The sequence below is a fragment of the Schistocerca serialis genome, chromosome 1, assembly GCF_023864345.2.
Source record: "Schistocerca serialis cubense isolate TAMUIC-IGC-003099 chromosome 1, iqSchSeri2.2, whole genome shotgun sequence".
Lineage (NCBI taxonomy): Eukaryota > Metazoa > Arthropoda > Insecta > Orthoptera > Acrididae > Schistocerca > Schistocerca serialis.
The window spans coordinates 87,963,705-87,988,462 of record NC_064638.1 but is presented as its reverse complement, the minus strand read 5'-3'; the positions used below and the strand labels follow the sequence as shown (position 1 = coordinate 87,988,462).

General features: G+C 41.6%; 1 protein-coding gene across 1 annotated transcript in view; it reads right to left on the bottom strand.

Annotated features, from left to right (window-relative positions):
- Positions 1 to 24,758, bottom strand: part of LOC126412899 (ionotropic receptor 75a-like) — a 129,224-nt gene that overhangs the window by 4,595 nt on the left and 99,871 nt on the right. The window contains exon 10 of the mRNA XM_050083144.1: positions 3,427 to 3,600. Within this exon, the coding sequence (XP_049939101.1) occupies positions 3,427 to 3,600 (174 nt within the window). The remainder of the gene's footprint in view (positions 1 to 3,426; positions 3,601 to 24,758) is intronic.

Sequence of the window (24,758 nt, the reverse complement as noted above, 5' to 3'; positions counted from 1 at the left end):
GCTCGCTGCTGCGGGCCACATGTGGCAAACTGGTGTGGCTGCCCGGCTTTCGCCAGTGACTGGTGCGCAGGAGACAAGCGCAGACCGAGAAGACACGACGATGGCGCCTTAAGCGCCGCCGAACGAAGACGCACCGAAAGGAGAGAAGATAGCTCCCACTGCCCACAGGCGGCCGGAATATAGCGCCAGTGAGAGTAGCGCGTGGGACCGGCTGTCGTCGGTAGCACAGCAGGTGGCGTAGATGCAGGAGATGCGAGCAGTGCTGGCGGCCGCGGCGGAGGAGGCGATTGCGGCCTTCAAAGCCGCCATGGACGCAGATAGAGTAGCTTTTAAGGCCACCCTGACTGCAGAGACGGAGAAGGCATGCAGCCAACTGCGGCAATTGCGCTCGGAGGTGCTGCACATTTGTACGGACGCCACTGGTGAAGAGGTCTGCCGCCGCTCTCCTCATGGAGCAGCCGGCGGAAGAACACACTACGGCGGACACACCGGACACACGGAAGAAGAAGACGGAAGCCGCCGCAACAACGCCGAAACCCATCGGTTCCGAGCAGCTCTGCTCTAACGAGTGGACTACCAGAGCGATCAGGACGCTCGATGGCATGGGCTACGTCGTCCGCTACACAGGGAAGACTCAACCGCGGCCCTCACTAAGCCTGTCAGCGCAGCCAGCGAGTGAGGAGTGGTGCCACTACGCGACGGCACATATCCGAGCGCTCGGCTTCGACGCTCGCGCACCAGACACCGATGGGCGACCTGGGCCTTCCACCCCCCCCCCCCCCCCCCCCCACCACTGACGCAACGCAGCAGGGGGCTCTCACAACCCCAACTGCAGCACATCGTGCCGCAGCACCGTCGCGGAGTGATCTCTTATGACGAACGTATGGCATGACAAGGTACCCGCTTGCATGATCCCCACTTCTAACTCCATCCTTGCATGACCTATCGCAGTCAGCAAGACATGCGCTACTGCTTTTACTAACCGACCTAACGATCGCAGAGGTTTTTTTTCCCTTGGCGCTTGCCTTTGCACTTTTTTTCCCTCTGCCTCTCAAACCGCTACACTTCGTTCGACTTTCGACCCAATCCATCTCCAGATGAGCGCGTATAAATGGTTAACCTTAACCAGACGTACGCAAACATCGCACTACCCACAACCTCTGACACCTCACTTCAGTGAAAACTAACCCTTATGCAGAGATGGCAGTAGATCTTTTGAGTTGGCCATCATGCCGATGTGGGCGTGGAGGGGCTCCATCTCTTAAAAAAAAAAGGAAAAAAAATCTTATAGGTATCACACCATCTTCTGGAGGCAATGAGGTTACAGTACCTTCAGTGGTTTCTATTTTACCGTCTCCGGTTCATTTCTTTATGAATAATCCTAATAGATCGTCGTTGCACATAAAATTTTTGTTCCGGAAAACTTCTCTTCAAATTTATCTTGGAGAAGGGTTATGTCTGCCGAACACGCTCCCTTTTCACGTTGCTGCAGTCGGCAATATTCAGCGGAACCAAGAGCACCTCTGAAGATGTCCAATGAAGCTCTGAACGAAATGCTACGAACAAAAGAGTTCCTAGACCAAGAAACTGGAAGAAACAATAGAAACTAATTTTTTTATAGTACCGTATTTTAAAAACTTCTATCCCATTCTGATCTGTACGGTCTGTCGTCTATGCTTCACATGTTTGGGGCTACATCGGGACAAACACACTTGGAAAACGCTTTCTAGCGTTTAAATTTATATTCGACGCTAACGTCTTTGTGATCTGTTAATGTGGTATAAGGTGCAGCGTACTAGCTGCTGGTTAGGGTGGCTTGTTAACAACTATGGGTCTGGTATACCAGTCTACCTGCGTGTACCTTCAGGCTGTTTTCGACGCTCGTTAAGACAAGAAAAGGTCTAGTCCGCGATCTCCGCCTCATGTAAAAAACGAAAGCACGCTGAAAAATGTTTGCAAGGGTCACAAACAGCTGGAGCACACTGCTTCCCTCCCTAAAGTTAAATGACAACGGTTAAATTAAAATAAATTTTCTAAATTATGTAAAGAGTGCAACCCGTTCGAGAGGATTACTGCTAAGAAAGAGAGATAGTCAACACGTTGCTCTTTTACAGGAACGATTTTCTCGCTACTAGCAGCGTTTTCAGTTATATACATAAAGTCTCCTACCTTTTCGTTCATGTGCTTAAAATCTCCTAGTATTAGGAAAATGTGAGTTCCAACCAGGAAGTAGATTTCTGGTTTCAGTTTTTGTTCTACAACCAAGCATAACTCCTGACCTCCTTGGCTAGAACTACTCCTACTTTTATTTTATTGCTGCGAGTATCTGAGAGGTCTTTCCTCCTGCCCAGTTTCTAGCACATCGTCGATAAGAAGGTAGAACATTCTGGCAGTTTTGACGACAATTGTAAGAAATAATATTATCCTTAAGTATGACAAGCCTCGTCAGTTACTGAGAGACTATTTACTATATAAGGCATCGGAATCGCTACAGTTTGTGATAAAGCTCAAACAGGGGACGCTATGAATATAGCTGAGTCCAGAAAATGTAATTACAGAAGTTAAAAACTGTAGACAGACATACAAAAAAGGCAAGAAAATCGAGAAACTTATTTCACAAAAACAGGTAATTGTCATGACTCTTCAGACAGTTCCGACATACACATAAAAGCCAAAACCATTGATACAGCAAAGAAAAAATATTGTTCAGTGAAATTCGTTGCTCGTGTGTGTATCGATTAACGGAGATGGCTGAGAATGACAAATCAATCTCGAATTCAAAAATTTTCTAGAAAATTTTATTGGTATTTTGGAAAAAGAGAACGGATAAAAATCACAGTAGACAGAAAACCAAAGATAATCATAGTTACAAAATTATAATAGCCATGAAGCATAACTAATCTCACTGACTAACGAAGATTGCACTGTAAATATAAAGCATCAACGAGATTGAACTGTCATTCCAGCTGTCAAAGGTATTTCGCGAGAAAATTCCATACAAACAAAACTTACGTGATTATAGCGATTTAGCAAGAAATAGACAGTCGACAGTTTGTACACTGATCCAATATGGGCATCTATTCCAACTACATATAAGTATGCATGCAAACTGACCTTTCTGTAAAAGTTTTCTAACCGTAAGTAGACTCATCAAATGCAACATATACAGGTTTACTTGCGAATTGCACTACAGCCGAAACAAGCTTGTAGTAAAGAAGAAGGGTCACTAATTAAACCATTTGCAGCTTTACTGGAATTATTCGTCACAAAACATACAAACCGTAATCCACCACAGAAGAATAGTTGCATAGCTTTGTTGACCTGTGTCTGGTACATCTGTGTTTAAGTACAGGGCTTTAACTACCAGTCCACGCTACTAGCAGGATGCACTGCGACGCACAGCGCTGCTGCGTCCATTGCACTCACGTCCAGAGAACGAACGGCCCCTTGAAGTCAATGACGTTGAGCCGCTCTTGCGTCATCACCAGCCCAGTGACGCTGATATCGACGGTGCCGTTTGCCAGCAGGCCGACCACGTCATCCACTGTTTTGTTTTCCAGTACCGCGAAGCCGAAAGATGGCGTGGAGTACAGCACAATGCTAGGACAGCGTTCAAAACTGGTTTCTCGAATTCTGTCAGTAGCTTCAGACACGCAATAACCTAATGTATACCAAAAAACACCAAAACAAACAAGGAAATCGAAAATTTTTGTTTGTACGAAAAGCATATAAGTTGGAATTCTTTGCTCAATCATATTTGAAGACAATATCGTTTGGTGGCATCCCCTACTGATGTCACGTTGTTGAATATTATCTGAGACCATACACACACACACACACACACACACACATACACACACACACACACACACGCACACACACAATATAAAAATTACATTTTTTCTCATTTGTATTATTTATCAAAAATAAATAAGTGTAACACCGTTCTCGATTGTAAGTAGTTTATACAGTGTTATCATGTGTAGGTAACTATGAAGTGATTGTTCTGTACTAGTTACGATCTTTGAATTGTCAGAGGGAAAGTAGAAGTTGATGTATATATTGTAAAGATTTAATAATGTTTAAAAAAATGAAACTTTATAAAATATGTATGCTCGTAAAAGAGAAATTGTACGTCGAATAATGGTTCATACTTAGGGAAGTTGAATTACACAAAGGAAAAGGTGTCGGGAACCCCCTCCGCTACGGATGGGGCTTGGCGCCCGGGAAAAGGTGGATCTGGCGGTCAGTCTGGCAAGACAGAGAGCACATTACGCAGTCAGTGGCCAGCAGTTGTACAGTCAACACCGTAGGTGCCAAGTGAGGCAGTCGTAAGCCAATTTATGTTGAAATTGCCTCGGATGTGGTTTTGGCTGTAATATGGTACTCTTGTATTATGTAATGGCTCTAAAATGCTTTATACGTCGCCAAGAGGAAATTTGAAAAGAGCCTTGAACTGCTAGAAGTGACACCGGATAGCCGCCACGTGCTTGCCACCACTATTGCGCCACCGCTCCGCCAACTTCAGGAAATCAGATATGTATCACAGTATGGACCAGTATGTTTGTGTGTCTGCTTTTTCAATAAAAAATTCAGTGATAAAAATATATGTTTGAAGTCTGAAATTGCCCTGATCATGAAACCTATGCAGGGTCCTATCCTAAACGTGCTAAAGACCGAGTATCCTGTTTCTGAATAATCAGTGATGTGTTTCTACTTTGAATGTGCCAAAGTTTCAGTGCTAACGTGTACAAATGATGCTGGTTAAACCAGCTGCTTCACAGGTAATGAAAGAGGCACATAATCTGAACTTTCATGAAACCTAAATTTGTTGTGATTATTACTTGGAACTAATTTCTGAAGTTTTATTTCGAAAAATTAATTGAGTAAATTGCTACATAGTGTTGAAATATAAGCAAATTCAAGTGGGGTTAGAAATCCACATTAGTGTAAGGCAATTGTCTCTGAAATAGTTACAGAATTTAGCTATAGAGTAAATGACAGTTTATGGGCCCCCACTATATTCTTTTCCACTATGAGAAAATCAAACTAAATATTGTTTTTTTGTTGCTATTAAAAGAAATCTGTGACACTGCTAATAACGAAGGCACAATAAGTATAGGTGTAGGATTATTTAATTTCGTTTGTGGTATCTATGTGCTAGCTGAAATCAGAACTCTTTCCATACCCAATTTCAGTCCAGTGTGTCTTTAGTAACATCTTAATGGCGAGTTAGTACTGAATTGATTAATGATTGCAATAGTAACTGTTATTACTATGAGTGAATTATTGTTTAGTTCTCTATGTTTACTGCTTTGTGTAAAAAGTTATCTACTGCTAAGCACTACGTAGTTCGTTCGTTAGTTGTGTGTATCCATTGCACTGTTTAAAAGGAACATTAATGGATGTCTCTTCAGCAATATATGTTCATTTCTCTTTAAACTTAATGTTTCAAAGTATTATCCCTAATTAGGCTGGCGACTGTTTAATATTTCATTTACGTGAACTTTGCTACTTTCATTACCTACAAAATTAGTCTTTCAGCTTTCTGTTAACTGCCATAGTCACAAAATGTATGTTCGATACCCTCTGTCCATTAGGTTAACATACGGTCAAACAATTCTAAATTCATCTCAGGTGGTAACACCTAGTGTATGTTAACGTCATATTTGGTTCAAAAATGGCTCTGAGCACTAGGGGACTTAACTTCTGTGGTCATCAGTCCCCTAGAACTTAGAACTACTTGAACCTAACTAACCTAAGGACATCACACACATCCATGCCCGAGGCAGGATTCGAACCTGCGACCGTAGCGGTCACGCGGTTCCAGACTGAAGCGCCTAGAACCGCTCGGCCACACCGGCCGGCTTTTGTATTATAGTTTACGATAATTGCTTATTTCAGATTTTATTTCTCTCAGTCTCTCTATAACGGTTGCTTGAACGAGATATAAACATTATATTGCAGACGGACTGAGAAGGAAAAATAACAACAAAAATACTCTAGGTATAAATATTATTTGAATTTCCACACTCGTTTACACTCATACAACATAATCATAGTTAAATTGTCTGCACACTTTTTCAGTCGGAAGAACGTAAATTTTTTCTACCGAAAAACATTAAACTTCTTCCACTGTTCGACAACAAGGCCCATTTTGCCCGCTGATGTCGTCTGGGAAATCTCGCAAATGACATTCATGTCTGTTCCAACAGCTTCACATTCAACTCAGCAGTAACTGCTTCCTATTTGTCAACACACGCTTCTGATCAATATTGCTGGATGTGAGGGATAATTCACGGTCTCAGTATTAAGCACGTCATAGTATGATAACACGTCTTTAGTCCACTTCTCCAAGCCCTTCTTGAAGACTCTTGATTCAGGCGGGATAATTGAGCATGTACCATTCAACTCCGTCTCCAGTGTTACAATACTTGAGGCCATACTGCGATGGTTGGAATGTTGCATTAACCATTTTGCAGACGTTATAACGAACTGCAAATGGTGCATTTCCCACAGTGAAATGAAATCACCAGAAGCAACCATGCTAGCTCGAGCACCAGCCAACATCTTTTGGAACCAATCTATTGTCTGTGGTGCGAAATCCTTGACGATTGAAGAGGACATCATTCATTGTTCTGCCAAAAAAATGTGCAGTCTCGTACTACGGAAAAAATGTTGTTTTCGAGAATTGTAACTAATAATTGATAAATGGTTCAAATGGCTCTGAGCACTATGGGACTTAACATCTGAGGTCATCAATCCCCTAGAACTTAGAACTACTTAAACCTAACTAACCTAAGGACATCACACACATCCATGCCCGAGGCAGGATTCGAACCTGCGACCGTAGCGGTCGCGCGGTTCCAGACTGAAGTGCCTAGAACCGCTCGGCCACTGAAACAATTGATAAGTGAAATAAAATTTTATTAGTAGGACTAGTGAAAATTAGGCTTACATTTTTCTAATTCAATGATTCATGCACAGAGGATAGCAGCATTAACGCGAGTGACGGTCTGCTACTAGTAGTCTTGTCGTATGTAGGAGTAGTCTATACATGTTTTCTGCTGAGTGATCAACTGTTGACAAACTCTGAGAAACAAAAGTTCTTAGTCAGCGAGTCAGTGCTTTCGCAATTTCCAAGTACGTTATGTATTAACAAAATACATGTAACCTTTTCTCAGCGAGTTGGAGTTTGCACAATGTTTTGTCAGCGAGTTCAGGCGATCTGATGCCTAATCGACATTTGTTTCATATTAAACCAAGCCCAGAGTCAAAGACACTCTAAACTCGCAGCTGATAAGGATAGTAAACAGCGGACATATCGATAATAGCGCATAAAGTCTGTGCGAATTTCATGTAAGAGTTCGTGGTTTGGGGATGGGGAGAGAAACTTCTGACACCAATGTTAGTGTATAAAATGGCAGGGAAAGGGGAAGAAGGTTGTTAAATATGCCTCGTGGCGGCAGTGTGCAGGAGGTCGAACGGTCAGGATTTGATAGTGGGCATCCAGGGCGGCCGTTAAGTGACAAAACAGGGAATGAAGTTCAATAAAGAGGATGTATTTCGACATACGGAGTACAAAAGGCGAGCCTAGGGTCGGAAGTTAGCAGGTTTAGGCCAGTCTAGGAGGTCGAACAATTAAATGAAATGAGTAAAGGAAGGGGAAGCGGTTCATGTTAACTTACGTTGGTGGCCGGTCGTGAAGAGCAGAGCCAGAGGCTCTGCCTTCCGAAAAGACGTCTGTTCTGCTCGAGGTCTGGATTACAAGAGAGAGAGGCAACTGTGTTCCGCTCCGCAGGACGCTCCGGCGTCCACACACGTGATCGGTATCCCGCGTACGCTATTGGCTAAAACCAATGGCGTGAATTCGCTAGCAGTTTCAGCAGAGGTCTCAGGGCGTCTCCTGTCAGCAGCTTTAACTGGACAGAAGTGCCTCGGTTCTGAAAGGCAAGCGACTTGTGTCATGTAGACACGGCATGTATTACTCTGGGAGAAAACTTGTAAAGATTCCATTGGACCTTTGAAATAAATCTTTTAAACAAATTCCCTAAAATATTCCTTGACTGGCTGTACATTCATTCAATGTACTTGGTTGGACAGCAACTATGCCTCGCAGACAGGCGTGTGAACAATATACCCAGAGGTCAGGATTTGAGAAAGGACGTATAGCTGGGGCCAAATAAGCCGGTTGGGATATCGGCGAATTGCTCGACATTTAAATAGGAGCGATGCCACTATTCGACGATGTTGGCAGGAATGGGTGAACCATGGCAGTACACAGCGTTAAGGAGGAAGTGGTCGCCCTAGAGAGAAGACAGAACGTGAAGACCGAGCAATCCTTAGAGAGGAACTTAGAGCTCCTGATTCATCAGTATCACCGAACCGACGTGGAATTGGCGCTTCAGTTGATGACTAATAGGGTGCTCACAGAAAGAGGCTGAGTTCACGGCGCTATTTGCACCGACTACCATTGACCTCTGTCGCCGGCCGGAGTGGCCGAGCGGTTCTAGGTGCTTCAGTCTGGAACCACGCGACCGCTACGGTCGCAGGTTCGAATCCTGCCTCGGGCATGGACGTTTGTGATGTCGTTAGGTTAGTTAGGTTTAAGTAGTTCTAAGTTCTAGGGGACTGATGACCTCAGAAGTTGAGTCCCATAGTGCTCAGAGCCATTTGAACCATTTTTTTGACCTCTGTCCACCAAGCCCATCTGTAGTGGCGTCGGGCACATTCGGCCTGGAATCTCATTAACTGGCGTAGAATTGTCTTCAGTGATGAGTCCCGCAACGAACTGAGCCCCGATAAACAGCGAAGACGTGCTAGCAGACGCCATGGGCAGCTGTGGGATACCTGCCCGACTTACGCCCGCCATCCGGCCCGACGACTGGTGGTGATGTGGAACCCCTTTGGATACCAACCGCGTCACCCTTATAGCACAGAGGTACGGCAACGATATTCTACGCCCCGTTTTTGTTCCAATTCTGTTCTATGAAGCAGGTAGTTTCTGTAGCGTTGTTTTTTAAGAACGGCTTTGCAATCAGCGTCTTTCCTCAAATGAAGTATGTGAGACATCACTGTCCACGAGAAATACTTTCTTTTTTGTGTATCTACTACTCCTCGATTCGTCTGCCTTTCTTTGTCTTACTCTCAGTTCACATTATGGGCACAGAGCACGAAGCATGCAATTTGTGGTGTGCCCTACACAGCCAGATTAAGGTGTAGGTGCGGAAATAATACTTACGAGAAATTCAGTGCCTTGTTGACAGCCTGGAATATATAGAGGGTATGTACAAGCGAGATGTACTTGAGGGAAATATTATAGAATAGGACGCGGATGAAGATCAGAAGAGAGATAAGGTATTGCGTGAAGAATTTGACAAAGCACTGAAGGACTTAAGTCAAAACAAGGCTCCAGGGGTAGATAACATTTCGTTAGAGCTACTGATAGCCTTGGGATAGCCAGCCATGGCAATAATCTTCCATCTGGCGAGCAGGATGTATGACACAGCTGAAACATTCTCTGACTTCAAGAAGAATATAATCATTCCAATTACAAAGAAAGCAGGTGCTGTCAGGTGTAAAAATTGCTGAACTATCAGTTTAATAAGTCGTGGTTGCAAAATACCAACATGAATCTTTTGGTAGAAGCGGACGTCGGGAAAGATCAGTTTGGACTCCGGAGAAATGTAGGAATATCTGAAGGAATACTGACCCTACCACTTCTCCTTGAAGATAGGTTAAGGAAAGGTAAACTTACGTTTATAGCAATTGCAGAGTTAGGGAAAATTTTTGACAATGTTGACTGGAATACTCTCTTTCAATTTCTAAAGGTGGCAGGCGTAAACTACAGTGAAAGAAAGACCATTTATAAATTGTACAAAAACCAGATGGCAGTTATAAAAATGGAGGGGCATGAAAGGGAAGCAGTAGTTGAGGAGGGAGTGAGACAGGGTTGTAGCCTATCCTCAATGTTATTCAATCTGTACCTTGAGCAAGCAGTAAAGAAAACAAAAGAAAAATTTGGAGTAGGAATTACAGTACAGGGAGAATAAATACAAAAATTAAGATTTGTCTATGACATTGTAATTCTATCAGAGACAGCAAAGAGCAGTTGAACGAAATGAACAGTATCTTGAAAGATGGATGTAAGATGTACATCAACAAAAGCAAAACAAGGATAATCGAATGTAGTGAATTAAATTAGGTGATGCTAAAGGAATTACATTAGGAAATGAGTCACTTAAAGTAGTAGATGAGTTTTGCTGCTTGGGAAGTAAAATAACCGATGATAGTCGGAGTACGGAGGATATAAAGTGTAGACTGGTAATGGCTAGAAAAGCATTTATGAAAAAGAGAAATTTGTTAATATCAAGTATAGATTTAAGTCTCAGGAAGTCCTTACTGAAAGTATTTGCATGAAGTGTAGGAATGTATGGAAGTGGAACACGGACGATAAACACTTTAGACAAGAAGAGAATAGCAGCTTTTGAGATGTGATGCTACAGAAGAATGCTGAAGATTAGATGGGTAGATCACATAACTAACGGAGAGGTATGAATAGAACTGGGGAAAGGAAAACTGTGCGATAACCTGACTAAAAGAAAGGACGCGTTCTGAGGCATCAAGGGATCACCAGTTTAGTATTGGAGGGCCCGTGGAAGGTAAAAATCGTAAAGGGAGACCAAGAGATGAATACACTAAGCAGATTCAGAAGGATGTAGGTCGTAGTAGTTCGCCGAGATGAAGAAGCTTGCACAGGATAGAATAGCATGGTGAGCTGCATCAAACCACATTCTCTGTACTGAAGACCACAACAAACAACAACTGTGAATATAAGGAATCCGATAAAAAATCAAATCTCCGAGATCGATGAGGCCGGAAAAAGATCCTTACTAGAACGGGACCAATGACGATTGAAGAGAATCTTCCAATGTGACGGAAGTGCAGCACTTCCACAACCTGTTGCAGATTTCCATGCTGGCCCGTCAACAAGAGTGAGCATGCAAACCATTGAATGAAACATCATCGATATGGGCTTTCGGAGCCGAAGGCCTACTCGTGTACTCTTGTGATTGTACGACACAAAGGCGTCACGCCTCGCCTGAGCCCGTGAACACCGAGACTGGACTGTTGATGACTGGAAATATGTTGCCTGTTCGGACGAGTCTCGTTTCAAATTGTATCGAGCGGGTGGACGTGTACACTAATGGAGACAACCTCATTATTCCATGGACCCTGCATATCAGCAGGGGACTGTTCAAGCTGATGGAGGCTCTGTGATGTTGTGGGGCGTGTGCAGTTGGAGTGATACGTGACTCTTGATACGTCTAGATACGACTCTGACAGGTAACACCTATGTAAGCATCCGGTCTAATCACCTAAATCCATTCATGTCCATTGTGCGTTCTGACGGGCTTGGATAAATCAAGCAGGACAGTACGACACCCCACATGTCCAGAATTGCTATAGAGTGACTCCAGGAACACTCTTCTGAGATTAAACACCGTCTCATACTCTCACAGATTTATGGACATCCCTGCAGGATTCGTGGTGTCAGTTCCCTCAAGCAATACTTTAGAGATTAGTCGAGTTCATGGCACATTGTGTTGCGGCACTTATGCGTGCTCGCGTGGGTCCTGCACGGTATTAGGCAGGTGTACCAGTTTCTTTGTCTCTTCATTGTATATGACACCTTGCTAAGTATTTATAAAAACAAAGAAATTGATAATTTAATAACATTTCGGGCCTTGGTTTTATTAAATTCTATCGAGCAGATTAAGCTTTCAAGGTAATTAGTTATCTGGCGCAAAATATTTAATTCCATTAACCCAATAAACAAGTTTATGAAAACAAACGATTTTAATCTAATCTTCGCACTTTTTATTTTACAAAACTCGGTCATTTCAATCGTATTCGTACTTTGAGGTAACTGTTATTGTTGCCAAAGAACACTCTGCTGAAATTGATGTGGAGGCTAATTTTGGATCAACAATAATGTAAAGTTGATGCATTAAGTTGTTCTGAAAGTGGTGCTGATATTCAAAACAATAAAACCGGGTTAAAAGCTGTGAGCTATCTGGGGAAGTTAACCTTGCATTATTGCGCAACTGTTTCACCAGGAATCCAGTCTAGCTTACCAAATTCCCAACCAGACTAACATTAATTATAATCTTTTAATAGTCATCTTACAACAACCGGTGATATATATATATATATAATTTAAATAAAAGGAAATAAATCAGCTTATATTTGGACATTTATTTTAACATTGATCATTGTTCCGTTGAAATTTCAGCATATTAAATTTGATTCAGAACTAAACTGGTGCCTTATTTAGGATTGTGAAAATGTGAATTTGTAATCTTACGGAACACATCAAATATGGAGCCAAGATTGGGAGACTGCATACAACACTGCATTCATAAAATAACTCAAGAAGAACGTTGAAACATATGCAAGAGGAAATTAACCACAACCAACCGATTCAATTTTCACCCAAAGAAGTTACGTTCGTAGTGCAATCGTGTCCGTCATGAAATTACCACACACTGTTATACTAAATTCATACTAACTCTCTGTGAAATCTTACCGACTAGAATAGCTGAGGGCTACTTTGATGATTACATCACATGCTTCACGTGGTCAACTTGGTTTAGACAAAGAGTGTAACTCCACAATAATTTTGATAATTAAAATAAATTAGATCGAAACGCAATTTACAAAAGAAAAACCTCGAACTGGTTACTATCGTCTTACTATTAACCTGATGGATCAATCAACTGTATAAGCACGTGGTACTGGTCTCACAAAGTACACCCCATGTGCGTTGAACATAAAGAAAAGTTGCTATATTTAAAAATATTGTCAGGAGGAGCCGTTATAATCTCAAACACACTTGCATTTAAGATTGATGATCTTAGAGTTACAGATCATCAACACGTAGTTCCACTTTACTCACAAAGTAGTGACAAAGTAACTACTGGAAGATATTCTGAACTTCACACTCGAATTACACTGCGTTGCAATTTAAGATAACATAAGATATTTTAGATCTAAACCTGAAATGAAGGTGATTAAATTTTCAGTTAGGCTGAACATAAGAAATCCATTGTCCTAGGGACTTAGCAGAGACGCGCTTAGCCGGAGACCTTACCACTTCAGACGCTTGCCACGGACAGACTGCCGTGGGCCCCTACCGAGGGTGCTTCACAGATACAAACGGAAGTGACCAGAGAGGCAGCTTCCTATACCAACATGACAAGGGACGGAGAGGACCATACTAAGAATAGAAACCTCTTTGCTTTTAGAAAGCGTAACTACCTGTTCTGACGTTGGTCCTTCTGTGCTCTAACAGACAGGCTTGTCTGCTAGCATCAAGCATGCAACTAGAAATACATTTGCTCATTCATCCTTTCACACAGAAGGGAAGGGGCATGATAGTATCTTATCATATACAGTATATAAAAGAAAGCGGATGTAGGTTCTGTATGAGACTGTGTGACATCAATCACATATAAACTGTGTTTTAAAGTGTAGTAGTGTGACAGATCGTTCATGATTATGTGTAAAAGTAACACGTTCCACTGCTCAGTCTCCTCCCAGATAGTCAGAAACACCACAGTAAGTTTAGAAGTGGAATGTATGCCGTAAATGACAACAGATTTAAGAAATTAACAGGAAAGGAATCCAACAGAGACCTTTCAATAATATGATACCAAATGAGAAGAATTGGAAGGAATTCAGTGGGACATCATCATGTACATCTGGAAGTACAATCTGCAGAAACCGCAAATACTGCTGTCCGGTTAGTTTCTGTGGTAGGAATTGTGGTCCAGTTACGTGGTCTCCGAGCAGTCGTGCCTAGATGTTCAATGAATAACGGTGCTGTTGTCGTGATATGTATGTTGCATCAGGATTGACATCAGCCCAAATGTGACATTTATGGTAGCTAAAAATACCGTCATGGGTAAAGCTACCCTCATCCGTGAATAGAATACTGTTTACAAGCAGGGGATTCAGGGTACTCATTGGTAGAAATTATCTCTAATAGGAGGGAAGTCTGCGTTTTTGAGGGCTCGCACTCGCTGGAGATGATATGGATAGAGTACTTGGCGGTGTAAAACCCGCCACACACTGCTATGACTCAGGACACTCTCTTTGGTCGCAATCCTTGTTGAAGTACCCGAACGTTCGTGTGCAATGCGTAACACACTTATGTAACGGGCTAAATGTACGCCTCTCGGGCTGCCTGCGGACAGGAAAAGCTTCTTCATACAATGATACAACCTGAAGGGCATTGCCATTTTCTTTGCCATACATGAAGTACATGTCAGTGTAGTCTTCATTGGTGTAACCTCTGGCCATTGTGCATTCATTTTCGTAACTGATTTTAAGTCTGGTACGGTACAGTGACAGAGGGGGAAAGGAAGTAGTAGCGCCTGCGTAAACACACAGATAATTGATCCCAAACCTTGAGATACCAACCTAAATACCGCGATATCCAAGAGAGTTTACAGTTGGTTGTTAACTCGAATTAATGCGTTACTTCAGTAACGGTTGATTTGCGGACCCATGTTTATTGGAGCTTTTTAGGTACTTTTGGCCTGTACTTTCCATGTGTTTATTATTGACCATCACTTCTGATACACCTTCTATAGACCATCACTTCTGAAACACCCTTATACGATTTAAATACCATATCCAAAGAACTGCTACTAAAACTGTAAGTGTTTAGCATATTTTGTAATTGATGATGATAGATGACGTAAATTTAGTAAAATCTGCACAGAAAATTCATGTAGTTTCTGTGCTTTTCGGCAAAATAGAAAGCTTATACAATGAAATGAGCTTATTTAAAAAGTTAAATTTTGTCCTAAACTGTAATATTACTTTATGAATATTGCTAAAGATACCCATAACTGTAGCAAGTGGTGCAAGAAATTTTTCTGAGTTAAAATTATGTAAGAACTTTTTGCAAAATGTCTTAATAATGTTGCCATTTCAGCAATTGAGCATCAAAACTGCTCGTCAAATAAATTAAAAAGATGTAATAAGAAAGTTTGTAGAATTGAAAGTAAGAAAAAAGTTTTTGTGGTTTTAACACAGTTCAAGTTACCTTGTTTCATTTTCAAAATAATAGTATTTAAAAATGTAAAAGATACCTGATTAACAAGTTGTGTAAACATTTTCTTAATTAATTTCTACTTTTTTTGTACTGCTTGATTATTAATATTATGGTATTTGTTTCACTTTAGGTATATCCTTTTATTAAACTTCAAATAAAATGATTTGATTTTTATTGAAAATTAAAAATATGTACCCTTATTTAAACACATATTCATTTTAAATAAATGTGTGTATTCTTAAGGGACAGAAATTTGTCTTTTTGTCTGGGGCGACGCAGATGCTAGATTGGGCCCTGATGAAGTATGTCAGCTTGTAATGGTGAGCGCACTGCATCTGTCCTTAACATCACATGCAAGCATGTTTTGAAGTTCTTGTGGACGAAAACTTTGTGTTCTCCATAGCAGGCTGCTGGTGAAGGTACTTTAAAAATTTGAAGTTGAACCTATTGCAGCAAATATGGTAGTTCTGGTTCCACTGACAGCTGTTGTACCACGTAATCCTCGACAGCAGGCATATATCTCCCCATAAACCATATCTGTTGTCGATGCTCCAATGTCTGGTTTGAAAGCTGTGCGGAGGCCCAGTGAAACTACTGGCATTGCAGAAGTCCAAGAGTTCTTATGTTTCATAAGCGCAGCTTTTATAATGTTCTATATCAGCGCTATACCGTTCTGTTGTTTGCGGGATGGTAGCTGTTTGTATGATGGTGCTGGAGCCCACACAAGTTGGATAATTTGAGGAACAGTGTTGATTCATGTTGTCGCCCCTGATCCGTAATGACACGAGTTGAACGTGAAATCGAATTCGTTAAGAAGGTCATTGTTGATGTTTCTGTTGATAGGACACTGATTGGTGTTGCCTTTACCTGACGAGTGTATCTTTCAATAGTAATTAATATGCAACGATACCACTCTGATGGTGTTAGGAGGTCGACGATATATATGTGATTGTGAGAGAAAAGACTTGTTGTTTTTGGAAATTCCACCACTACTTGTAGAAAAGTTTGCCAACTTTGCATTGTTAACAGAACAGACGTGTTCTTTCCCATTGTCGACAGTCTTTTTATACTGGACAACACGAATTTCTCCATCATTAGCTTAACGCTGGCTTTTGTGCTTGAGCGGGCGAGATTATGAATTCTGTCAAAAACTCTCTTCGTAGCGTTTTAGGCACAAACGGTGTGGGAGGGTTTAGACACACCACACCAGATCAGGTCCTTGGTACCTAATAATTGCACTTGTTTGAGATGGGGAACCATAGGATTATTTTGCAAATACTCCAGCAGCCGTTTGTCTGTAGTTTGCGCTGCCCTGAGCCGAGTATAATTTGTTGTATAAGACATAGCACCTATTCTGTGCCGGCCGTGGTGGCCAAGCGGTACTAGATGCTTCAGTCCGGAACCGCTCGACTGCTACGGTCGCAGGTTCGAATGCTGCCTCGGGCATGGATGTATGGATGTATATGATGTCCTTAGGTTAGTTAGGTTTAAGTAGTTCTAAGTTCTATGGAACTGATGACCTCGGATGTTAGGTCCCATAGTGCTCAGAGTCACCTATTCTGTATGGGAAAAACAGCTACTTCATTTTCTGCCCCTTTTTATGTGTCTTACATCTGTTGAAAATGGACCGTAAACTCTAACTACCCAAACTGTTGGGAAGAACAGCCCTCGTTGAGTTTGTTGAAAGTTAACTTGATTTGATCTGTCAAAAGTGCCACACAACTTCAAAAATGACCAGCAACTCTCAGTTGTATGCAGTCCAGTTTGTTTGGACCTCTTTATCGTAGAAAAAAAAAAAACCTAAAGGTTTACAGCTCTTCTCGGTATATTAGTGGAGAGCAGCACTGATAGCCTGCCGCCTAGCTTCTACCACTGCTGCCAATGGGGCATCATGGACTGGCTTGCTCTTAGCAAGCTGGCTTTTACCTTTTCGAAAACATGCTGCATCTCTGGCGTCTAGGGCAGGAAGCGTCTCCTGTGTTGTAACCCGACAGTGCTCCAGGTAGGTGTCTGCAGTTGACGTTAATTATTCCCAGAGATCTTTTTAACTGCTGAAAGTCCATTTGATGAGGAATCTTCTAAATCACTTCTATCTTACCTTTGAGTGGACAAATACTGGTCACCAAATCTGTGTATTCGAGGAAAGTTGCCTGTTTTTGGAGCAGAACACGCTTTGTTTCGTTTATTATCAGCCTGTTTTTATATATCCTGTCAAATACTGTACTGAAGTGGTTCTCATACGATACAGCTGCTTGGGAACACGTCAAAATACAGCTGATACAGACAAAACATAAATGTAGCCCCACCGCGCGGGGTAGCCGCGTGGTCTGGGGCGTCTTGATACGGTCCGCGCGGCTCCCTCCGTCGGAGGTTCGAGTCCTCCCTCGGGCATGGGTGTGTGTGTTGTTCATAGCGTAAGTTAGTTTAAGTTAGATTAAGTAGTGTATAAGCTTAGGGACCAATGACCTAAGCAGTTTGGTCCCATAAGATCTTACCTCAAATTTACAAATTTTACAAATTTAGCCCCCTTAATGCTTCATCCAAAAAATGCTGCCATGACTCAGCTGCATTTTTCACCCAAATGCCATATGTTGGTACTCGAAAAGGCCAGAAGGTGTTATTATTACGATCTTGTCAATATCTTCTTCTGCCTCAAGGATATTATACGCCTTGCTACAGTTATTGTTCCTTTGGCTAGCAGATTTGTGGAATCCCTTCTATTGAAGATTGGGCAGAAGGCAGGAATGGTCCATGCATTTAAAGTGTTGGTAATCTCTGCGTGGCCTCCAGGTGATGCCTTTCTTTTCCCCTAAATGTGATGACAATGTCCTCGTGCTGTCAGACGGTTATGATGCCTTCTTGCAATACTTCTTCCAATTCTGCCTTTGATGCAGAAAAGCGGTCGGTTGCTAATCTCTGTGGCCATCAAAAGACTGTTCATGTGGGTGTTGTCTTGATACGGTACGCCATGGTATGCAGTACATTACGTAGGTGGCCAGCATTTTCTGTCTGGCCACTGGTAAAGCCAAACGACAGGGTGAGGCAATGGCACTCATAGCACTTCTGCCCATAGTACCTGCGACCTTCTCATTACCCATCTTTATTTGTCCCTACTGAGATTGATTTCCAGTCTCCGGCAGTGAGTGAAACCTACTGCCAATAACATTAGCTATCACGAACCATCAGTTGGGATTTTTACTGCAACACAGGCAACATTCTTTTCACAGCTGCCGTATGTTGTAATGAGCGAGTTGTAGGCTGCGGTAAGGTGGAGAGGTGCTCCTGTTGTTGCGGTTTTGCTCTGTCTGAATGGTAGTGTACTACCGTCTGAACTTGAGTCTGTAAGGTATCAGCCATTTACCTTCTTGTCTTTCACGTACAAATCGTGTGATAACGTAAATAAGCATGTTTGATTAGCTGCATACGTGGTCGTGATTGGTTTGTCGCTAACAGCTGGGCCAGTCTTGAATGCTGTGTCTTGGTTATTTTTGACTGCGTCATTGACGGTGTTTCCTTCAAATACTATTCGACACTATTGTGGAGAAATAGATCCTCCTGTGTCTGTTGCAGGCCATAGGGGTCATTTGGGAATGCTGGTGGAGACGTGCATCTTGCAGCCTGATCACGAAAATGCTTGTGGTACCAGCACACTGAGTGATGAGGTTTCTATTGCACCATTTGGCCGTCTGTTTAATTGTGATGGCATGACGAATGCTTATCATTTTTATTTTGCCCGGTGCAGTTCCGCTTACTTACTGTCTGTGTTAATAACTGCTTCTACGATGTGTCCATTTGGTATTTAAGACTTCTGAGCTGTTCGTTAACGTTGGTTTGTTGATCCTCTCATATAGCCACAGTCTGCCACAAGCTTACATTGTTAACTACTTGTGTCATCAACAAATTATTCACCTGCTCTACCACAGTGATACTGAATGTAAGGAATTAATGTCGCTTTTCTCAAATGCCATCATGACTGTCTTTACTAGTAGCAGTAGTTGTTATTCTCGGCCATAATGGCTATGTTTGTGAACCGTGACTGTGTGGGATAATTATTAATTTCTAATTTCTGCTACCAGTCACTCTTTTATTTTATGTTTAATCTAACAGAAGACAACGCGTTTCGAACATGTTCTGTTCATCTTCAGGCGTTTATACATACATACAGAGAAATGTTACTGTTTATTTTTAAATAACATTTCTCTGTATATATGTATGTATGTATAAACGCCTGAAGATGAATAGAACATGTTCGAAACGCGTTGTATTTTGTTAGATTGAACATAAAATAAAAAAGTGACTGGTGGCAGAAATTAGAAATAAATAAGCAGTAGTCGTGCTAGCCAAGGGGCCAACGAGATATATGACCCCTATGGCATGTATCCCTGAATGTGATGCTACTAAAGGTCTTACAAGTTCTAGTGACCATCTCTGATGGATAGTGAATTACGATGTAAGACGAGTTTAATAATTAACTGTGCATTTAAATAAACGCTGGGTCTCGATAACATGAAAAAATTAAGACCTCTAGTGGGGGCATTTTCATTGACATAATGATTTCCTGTGGTCCCAGATCGAGCAGAGCGTTCTCGATGTATGTTGGGCAAGGTAACTAGTTCGTTGCAAGGCCCATATTCCTCGCAGGCCCCTGCTAGCGGTACATGACGTAGCACTGCATTTGACATCGCTTCTTCCTCGATGATGACGCCTTAGATGGCGTCGGAATTCTGATGGTATTTTATTGCTGATACGCACAAACTAATATCTGCTGCATGTGCTGATCCATCTAATTACACATCTGTCTGACTGAAGTGTCCCTGAAGTGGCTTTTATGTAATTTCCAACACGATTTCGGCCGCCTGGGCATCCATGTTCTTAACTACAACGGCAGACTTTGTGTGATCGCTGGTAATACTGTTTTGCGTAAACGTTAAATCTAATATTACGAACCACACTTCAGGTTTCTCGAACAGGAACTTCGGGACTTGTACTTTCACATCCACAGGGTGGAAGCTACGTTAGATTCAGCGGCCTAATTGTTTGTTGTATTTACAGTCTGTCTCGCAGTTTGCGGGGATAATTTCATGTCATTTCGTGTTAAAATTCGAGTCCGAAGGTCACTGATTTGCTTTTAGTAGATCCTCTTGTAATCGTGAAAACTGTTTTTCCATTTGGACCGTTTTCAGATCGTTACGTGAAGTCACTGTTTGATTGTGTACATTGTCTTGGCTTTCTGCATTCTTTCGTGTTTCACGGTCACCAATGTATAGGATTATTCCATCATTCAAGCCGTAATAACTTAGTGATACACTTGTACTATAGCCAAAGTATTTTAGTCTCACGATTAACAAAATAAAAGTTGACAACCGAAAGTAAACATGGAACTGCCAAACTAAAAACAAAGAGAAAACATAACATTGGCAGGTTTAGGTCAGAAGACCAAACAACAATATACACTTTTAAATCTTATCCGAGCACCATAGTTCCCAAAGTGGTTTCGAGACAGCGTAGGATAAAACATTAATGAAAATAATTAATTTGTTCACTATGTTCTGATCTGATTATTAGGAGATAAAAAGGAAATACAAGTGCAAGGTTTGAATTCATATTTGTGGTTTTAAACACAAAAAAGTTTTATTAATTACACGTAAGTTTGCTATTCGTGGCCGGCCGCTGTGGCCGAGCGGTTCTAGGCGTTTCAGTCCGGAACCGCGCTGCTGCTACGGTCGCAGGTTTGAATCCTGCCCTCGGACATGGATGTGTGTGCTGTCCACAGGTTAGTTAGGCTTACTTAGTTCTCAGTCTAGGGGCCAGATGACCTCGGATGTTAAGTCTCATAGTGCTTAGAGCCATTTGAACTCTTCTTTGCTATTCGTGATAAATACAATCTTTCATAAAGATCCTCCTGAAATATTTTCACGTTATTGCAGCAAAATCAGATTCATTCAAATACGAGTAAAGATCCATACGAAAAAGTAGTTAGATGCATATATTCTCTGGGCTGAATGAATTTAGTTTAAAACTTAATTATGTATGGTACATAAAATTGAAGTCAGGGAAGGCTGCCGGTGTGGTATTTTAATAACGAGACCGCTGCGATTTTAAATATTGAGACCGGTAAGCACAACGAAGACAAGCCCGCATCTCGTGGTCGTGCGGTAGCGTTCTCGCTTCCCACGCCCGGGTTCCCGGGTTCGATTCCCGGCGGGGTCAGGGATTTTCTCTGCCTCGTGATGGCTGGGTGTTGTGTGATGTCCTTAGGTTAGTTAGGTTTAAGTAGTTCTAAGTTCTAGGGGACTGATGACCATAGATGTTAAGTCCCATAGTGCTCAGAGCCATTTGAACCATTGAATGAAGACAATGATTGTGACCAATCGGCGGAATATTATTGATGGCGAGCCTAGTACGCACGTACCTGTGAAATGCATATAAAATTACGACTAAAGAAAAATCATCTCGTAATCCTCCCTGAATCATTTGGCCAGCAATTCGTTCAAATCAAATGGCTCTAAGCACTATGGGACTTAACATCTGAGGTCATCAGTCCCCTAGACTTAGAACTACTTAAACCTAACTAACCTAAGGACATCACACACATCCATGCCCGAAGCAGGATTCGAACCTGCGACCGTAGGAACAGCACGGTTCCGGACTGAAGCGCCTAGAACCGCTCGGCCACAACGGCCGGCGCAATTAGTTCCACTGACTTATTTCTAATACGTAGTCATGATATATGATACTTGTGGTGATACAGGAGGCAGAAAAAAAATATGGAAACACCGCGAGGTATGCATGTTTGACATGAATATAAATGCTAGCTAAGCCTGCCTGTTGCGTTGTTGTATTTGACCACGAACGGCACTTGTGCAATGTGACCGGAACAGTCTAGTTGTGGGAGCATTATGGCGGAGCTAAGTGAATTCGAAGAGGGGAAAATTGTTGGTGTTAGTATGGTGTTTCCGTAACCGAGGTAGCCGAAGTGTTTAATGCTTAAAGGGGCAATGTGTTGAAGCTTATACCGCGTTCAGTGGAAGCAGAAAACGACGTTTCGTTAAGTCACAACGCAAACGAAAGTGTGTGCTGAGTGATCATGATAGGCGGTCCACTGAAGGGGATTGTGAGTAAAAAAAAGAAAACAACTGCAAAAATCACTGTACAACTGAACGTCGAACTCGCGAATCCTATCAGCACCAAAACAACAGGAAGGGAGCTCCGAAAGCAAAGAATTGTAGTTGGGCGAGCTGGAATTCCAAAACCACTTATCAGTGATGCAAATGCGTGTCACCGGAAAACATGGTGCTGAAGCCATAAAACCTGGACTATGGAGCAATGGAAGAAAGTCATTTGGTCGTATGGATATTGTTTCACACTGTTTTCAACTTTTGGCAGAATTTACGTCCCAATAGTGACACATGCCAGTCGTTCAGTAATGTTTTGGACGGCCATGTTGTGGTATTCCGTGGGCCCCGCAGTGACCGTGTTTTACTATGTATGTTCTTTTATAATGTGTGGTACCCATAGTTATATTTCTTAACATGTAAGTCATGCTTTATAAAAGCTCTTGTACATTACTCATGACAACATCGATTGCATGCAAATGCTTAGAGATGATCGAATTAATGACCATTTTGGCTTATCAGGTCTATTCGATGGCACAATGTCTATTCCCCAATGGTGATGCTGTGATTGACGACAGGACCCCTGTTCACACAGCTTACAACAGACGGGACTGCTTTTGTGAGCATGAGGGTGGATTTCGCATCTCTCCTGGCTACCAAAATCGCGAGATCTCAATATTATTGAGCCTTTGTAGACCATTTGGAGAGAAAGGTGCGTGATGCCTATCCACCTCCATTATAGTTATCTGAACATGCCACTTGTGTTGTACCTCTTGCATTTATTGCTTTTATGTTTTCGTTTTCTTTAAAGGCAAAGAGAAAAAGTGAAGCGGTAGCCCAGCGTAGAGTCTGAGCCTACCGTCATGTATTTTTGATTTTCAAATGTTAAAAAACACAAGATGTTTTTCCTGTTCCTCAGTAAGAGGAAGGACTCGCTCTCTGCTAATGAACGAAGGTGGACGCACGTTATTTTAGAACGTAATCAGTGGCCGCCATTTTGGGTTGACAGAATAAGTAAAAATAAAAAAAAAAATAAAAAAAAATCTGTATTTTTCATGTGTGTAGAAGAAATAATACATTCTTGTTCCGTTGGTGAAAAATTGAGTTATTATTCCAAGTAGTACTGCAATATAGAAGAATTCGAGAACCCCACCAGTGCTCTTTGGAGCTACCGTAATATGAAGATTCGATTACAAAAGGAATGATCGACACAGTCAAGATTATGTAATGGATACGACGATCGGACGTAGTATAATTAATTGGTAAGCATAAATCTACAGCAAGAGAAAGACTATTTCGTCCATGCAGAACCAATATGAAATAATATGAACCTATTTATTATGCTTGTCTGAGCGCCGAACAATTAATCTCATTATTTCCGTATACCTAAACATTTATTATATGTATTTTATTATATTATACACTGTGTTACAGGAATAATGGTGTAAGATTTCCTCGAAAACCATATAGGACCTGTTGCTGCTTTGAATGCCAGCAGGTTTCCTACACAGTATTACGCATGGTGTTTTACAAGGTTCAGCAGTCATTTTCCAAGTAAATTCGCTTTATCAGAGTTACCACAATAATGGAAGCGTCAAAATTATACAGAAATGAGCAAACTATACAGCTAGTCTGTCTATATAAACTATAGTTCAGAGTCACAAAAGGCAAAATACAACAGATATAAACAGACAGGCGTTAATGTACAGTATCAAACAGTACCAGGACATCCTTTTCTTATAAACTGAGTAAGTTCCTTCTAAATCAATAATATTATATGATTTCATCATTACTCGTTTGTTTCCTAGCTCTCCTTGCAGACTTTTTTTCATGTCTATTTGAAACAGCCAAAAATGAGAAATGAGCAGCTGAATTATTACATGTAAGTGTGCAACCTGCTTTAAAATTTAATTTTTATGTTCTGTATTTTACTTAGGCTGTGATAGCTCTGAACTAATACCAGAAATATGCTCATCGAAACAAAATTTTTTGCTTAACAAGTACACATTTATTATTCATTTTTTATACACTGAAGTGCCAAAGAAACTGGTATAGCGTATTCAGATACAGAGATACATAAACAGGCAGAATACAGCACTGCCATCACCAATGTCTATATAAGACAACAAGTGTCTGGCGCAGTTGTTAGACTGGTTAGTGTTGCTACAATGGCAGGTTATCAAGATTTAAGTGAGTTTGAACATGTTGTTATAGTCAGTGCACGACTGATGGGACATAGCATCTCCAAGGTGCGATGAAGTGTGAATTTTCCCGTTTGGCCATTTCACGAGTACACCGTGAACATCAGAAATCCAGTGAAACATCATATCTCCAACATCACTGGGACCGGAAAAAGATCCTGCAAGAACGAGACCAATGCTGATGGAAGAGATTCGAACAATGTGACAGAGGTGCAACCCTTCTGAAAATTGCTGCAGATTTCAATGCTGGGCCATCAAAAAATGTCAGCATGTAAACCAGTCAATGAAACATCATCGATATGGGCTTTCGGAGCTGAA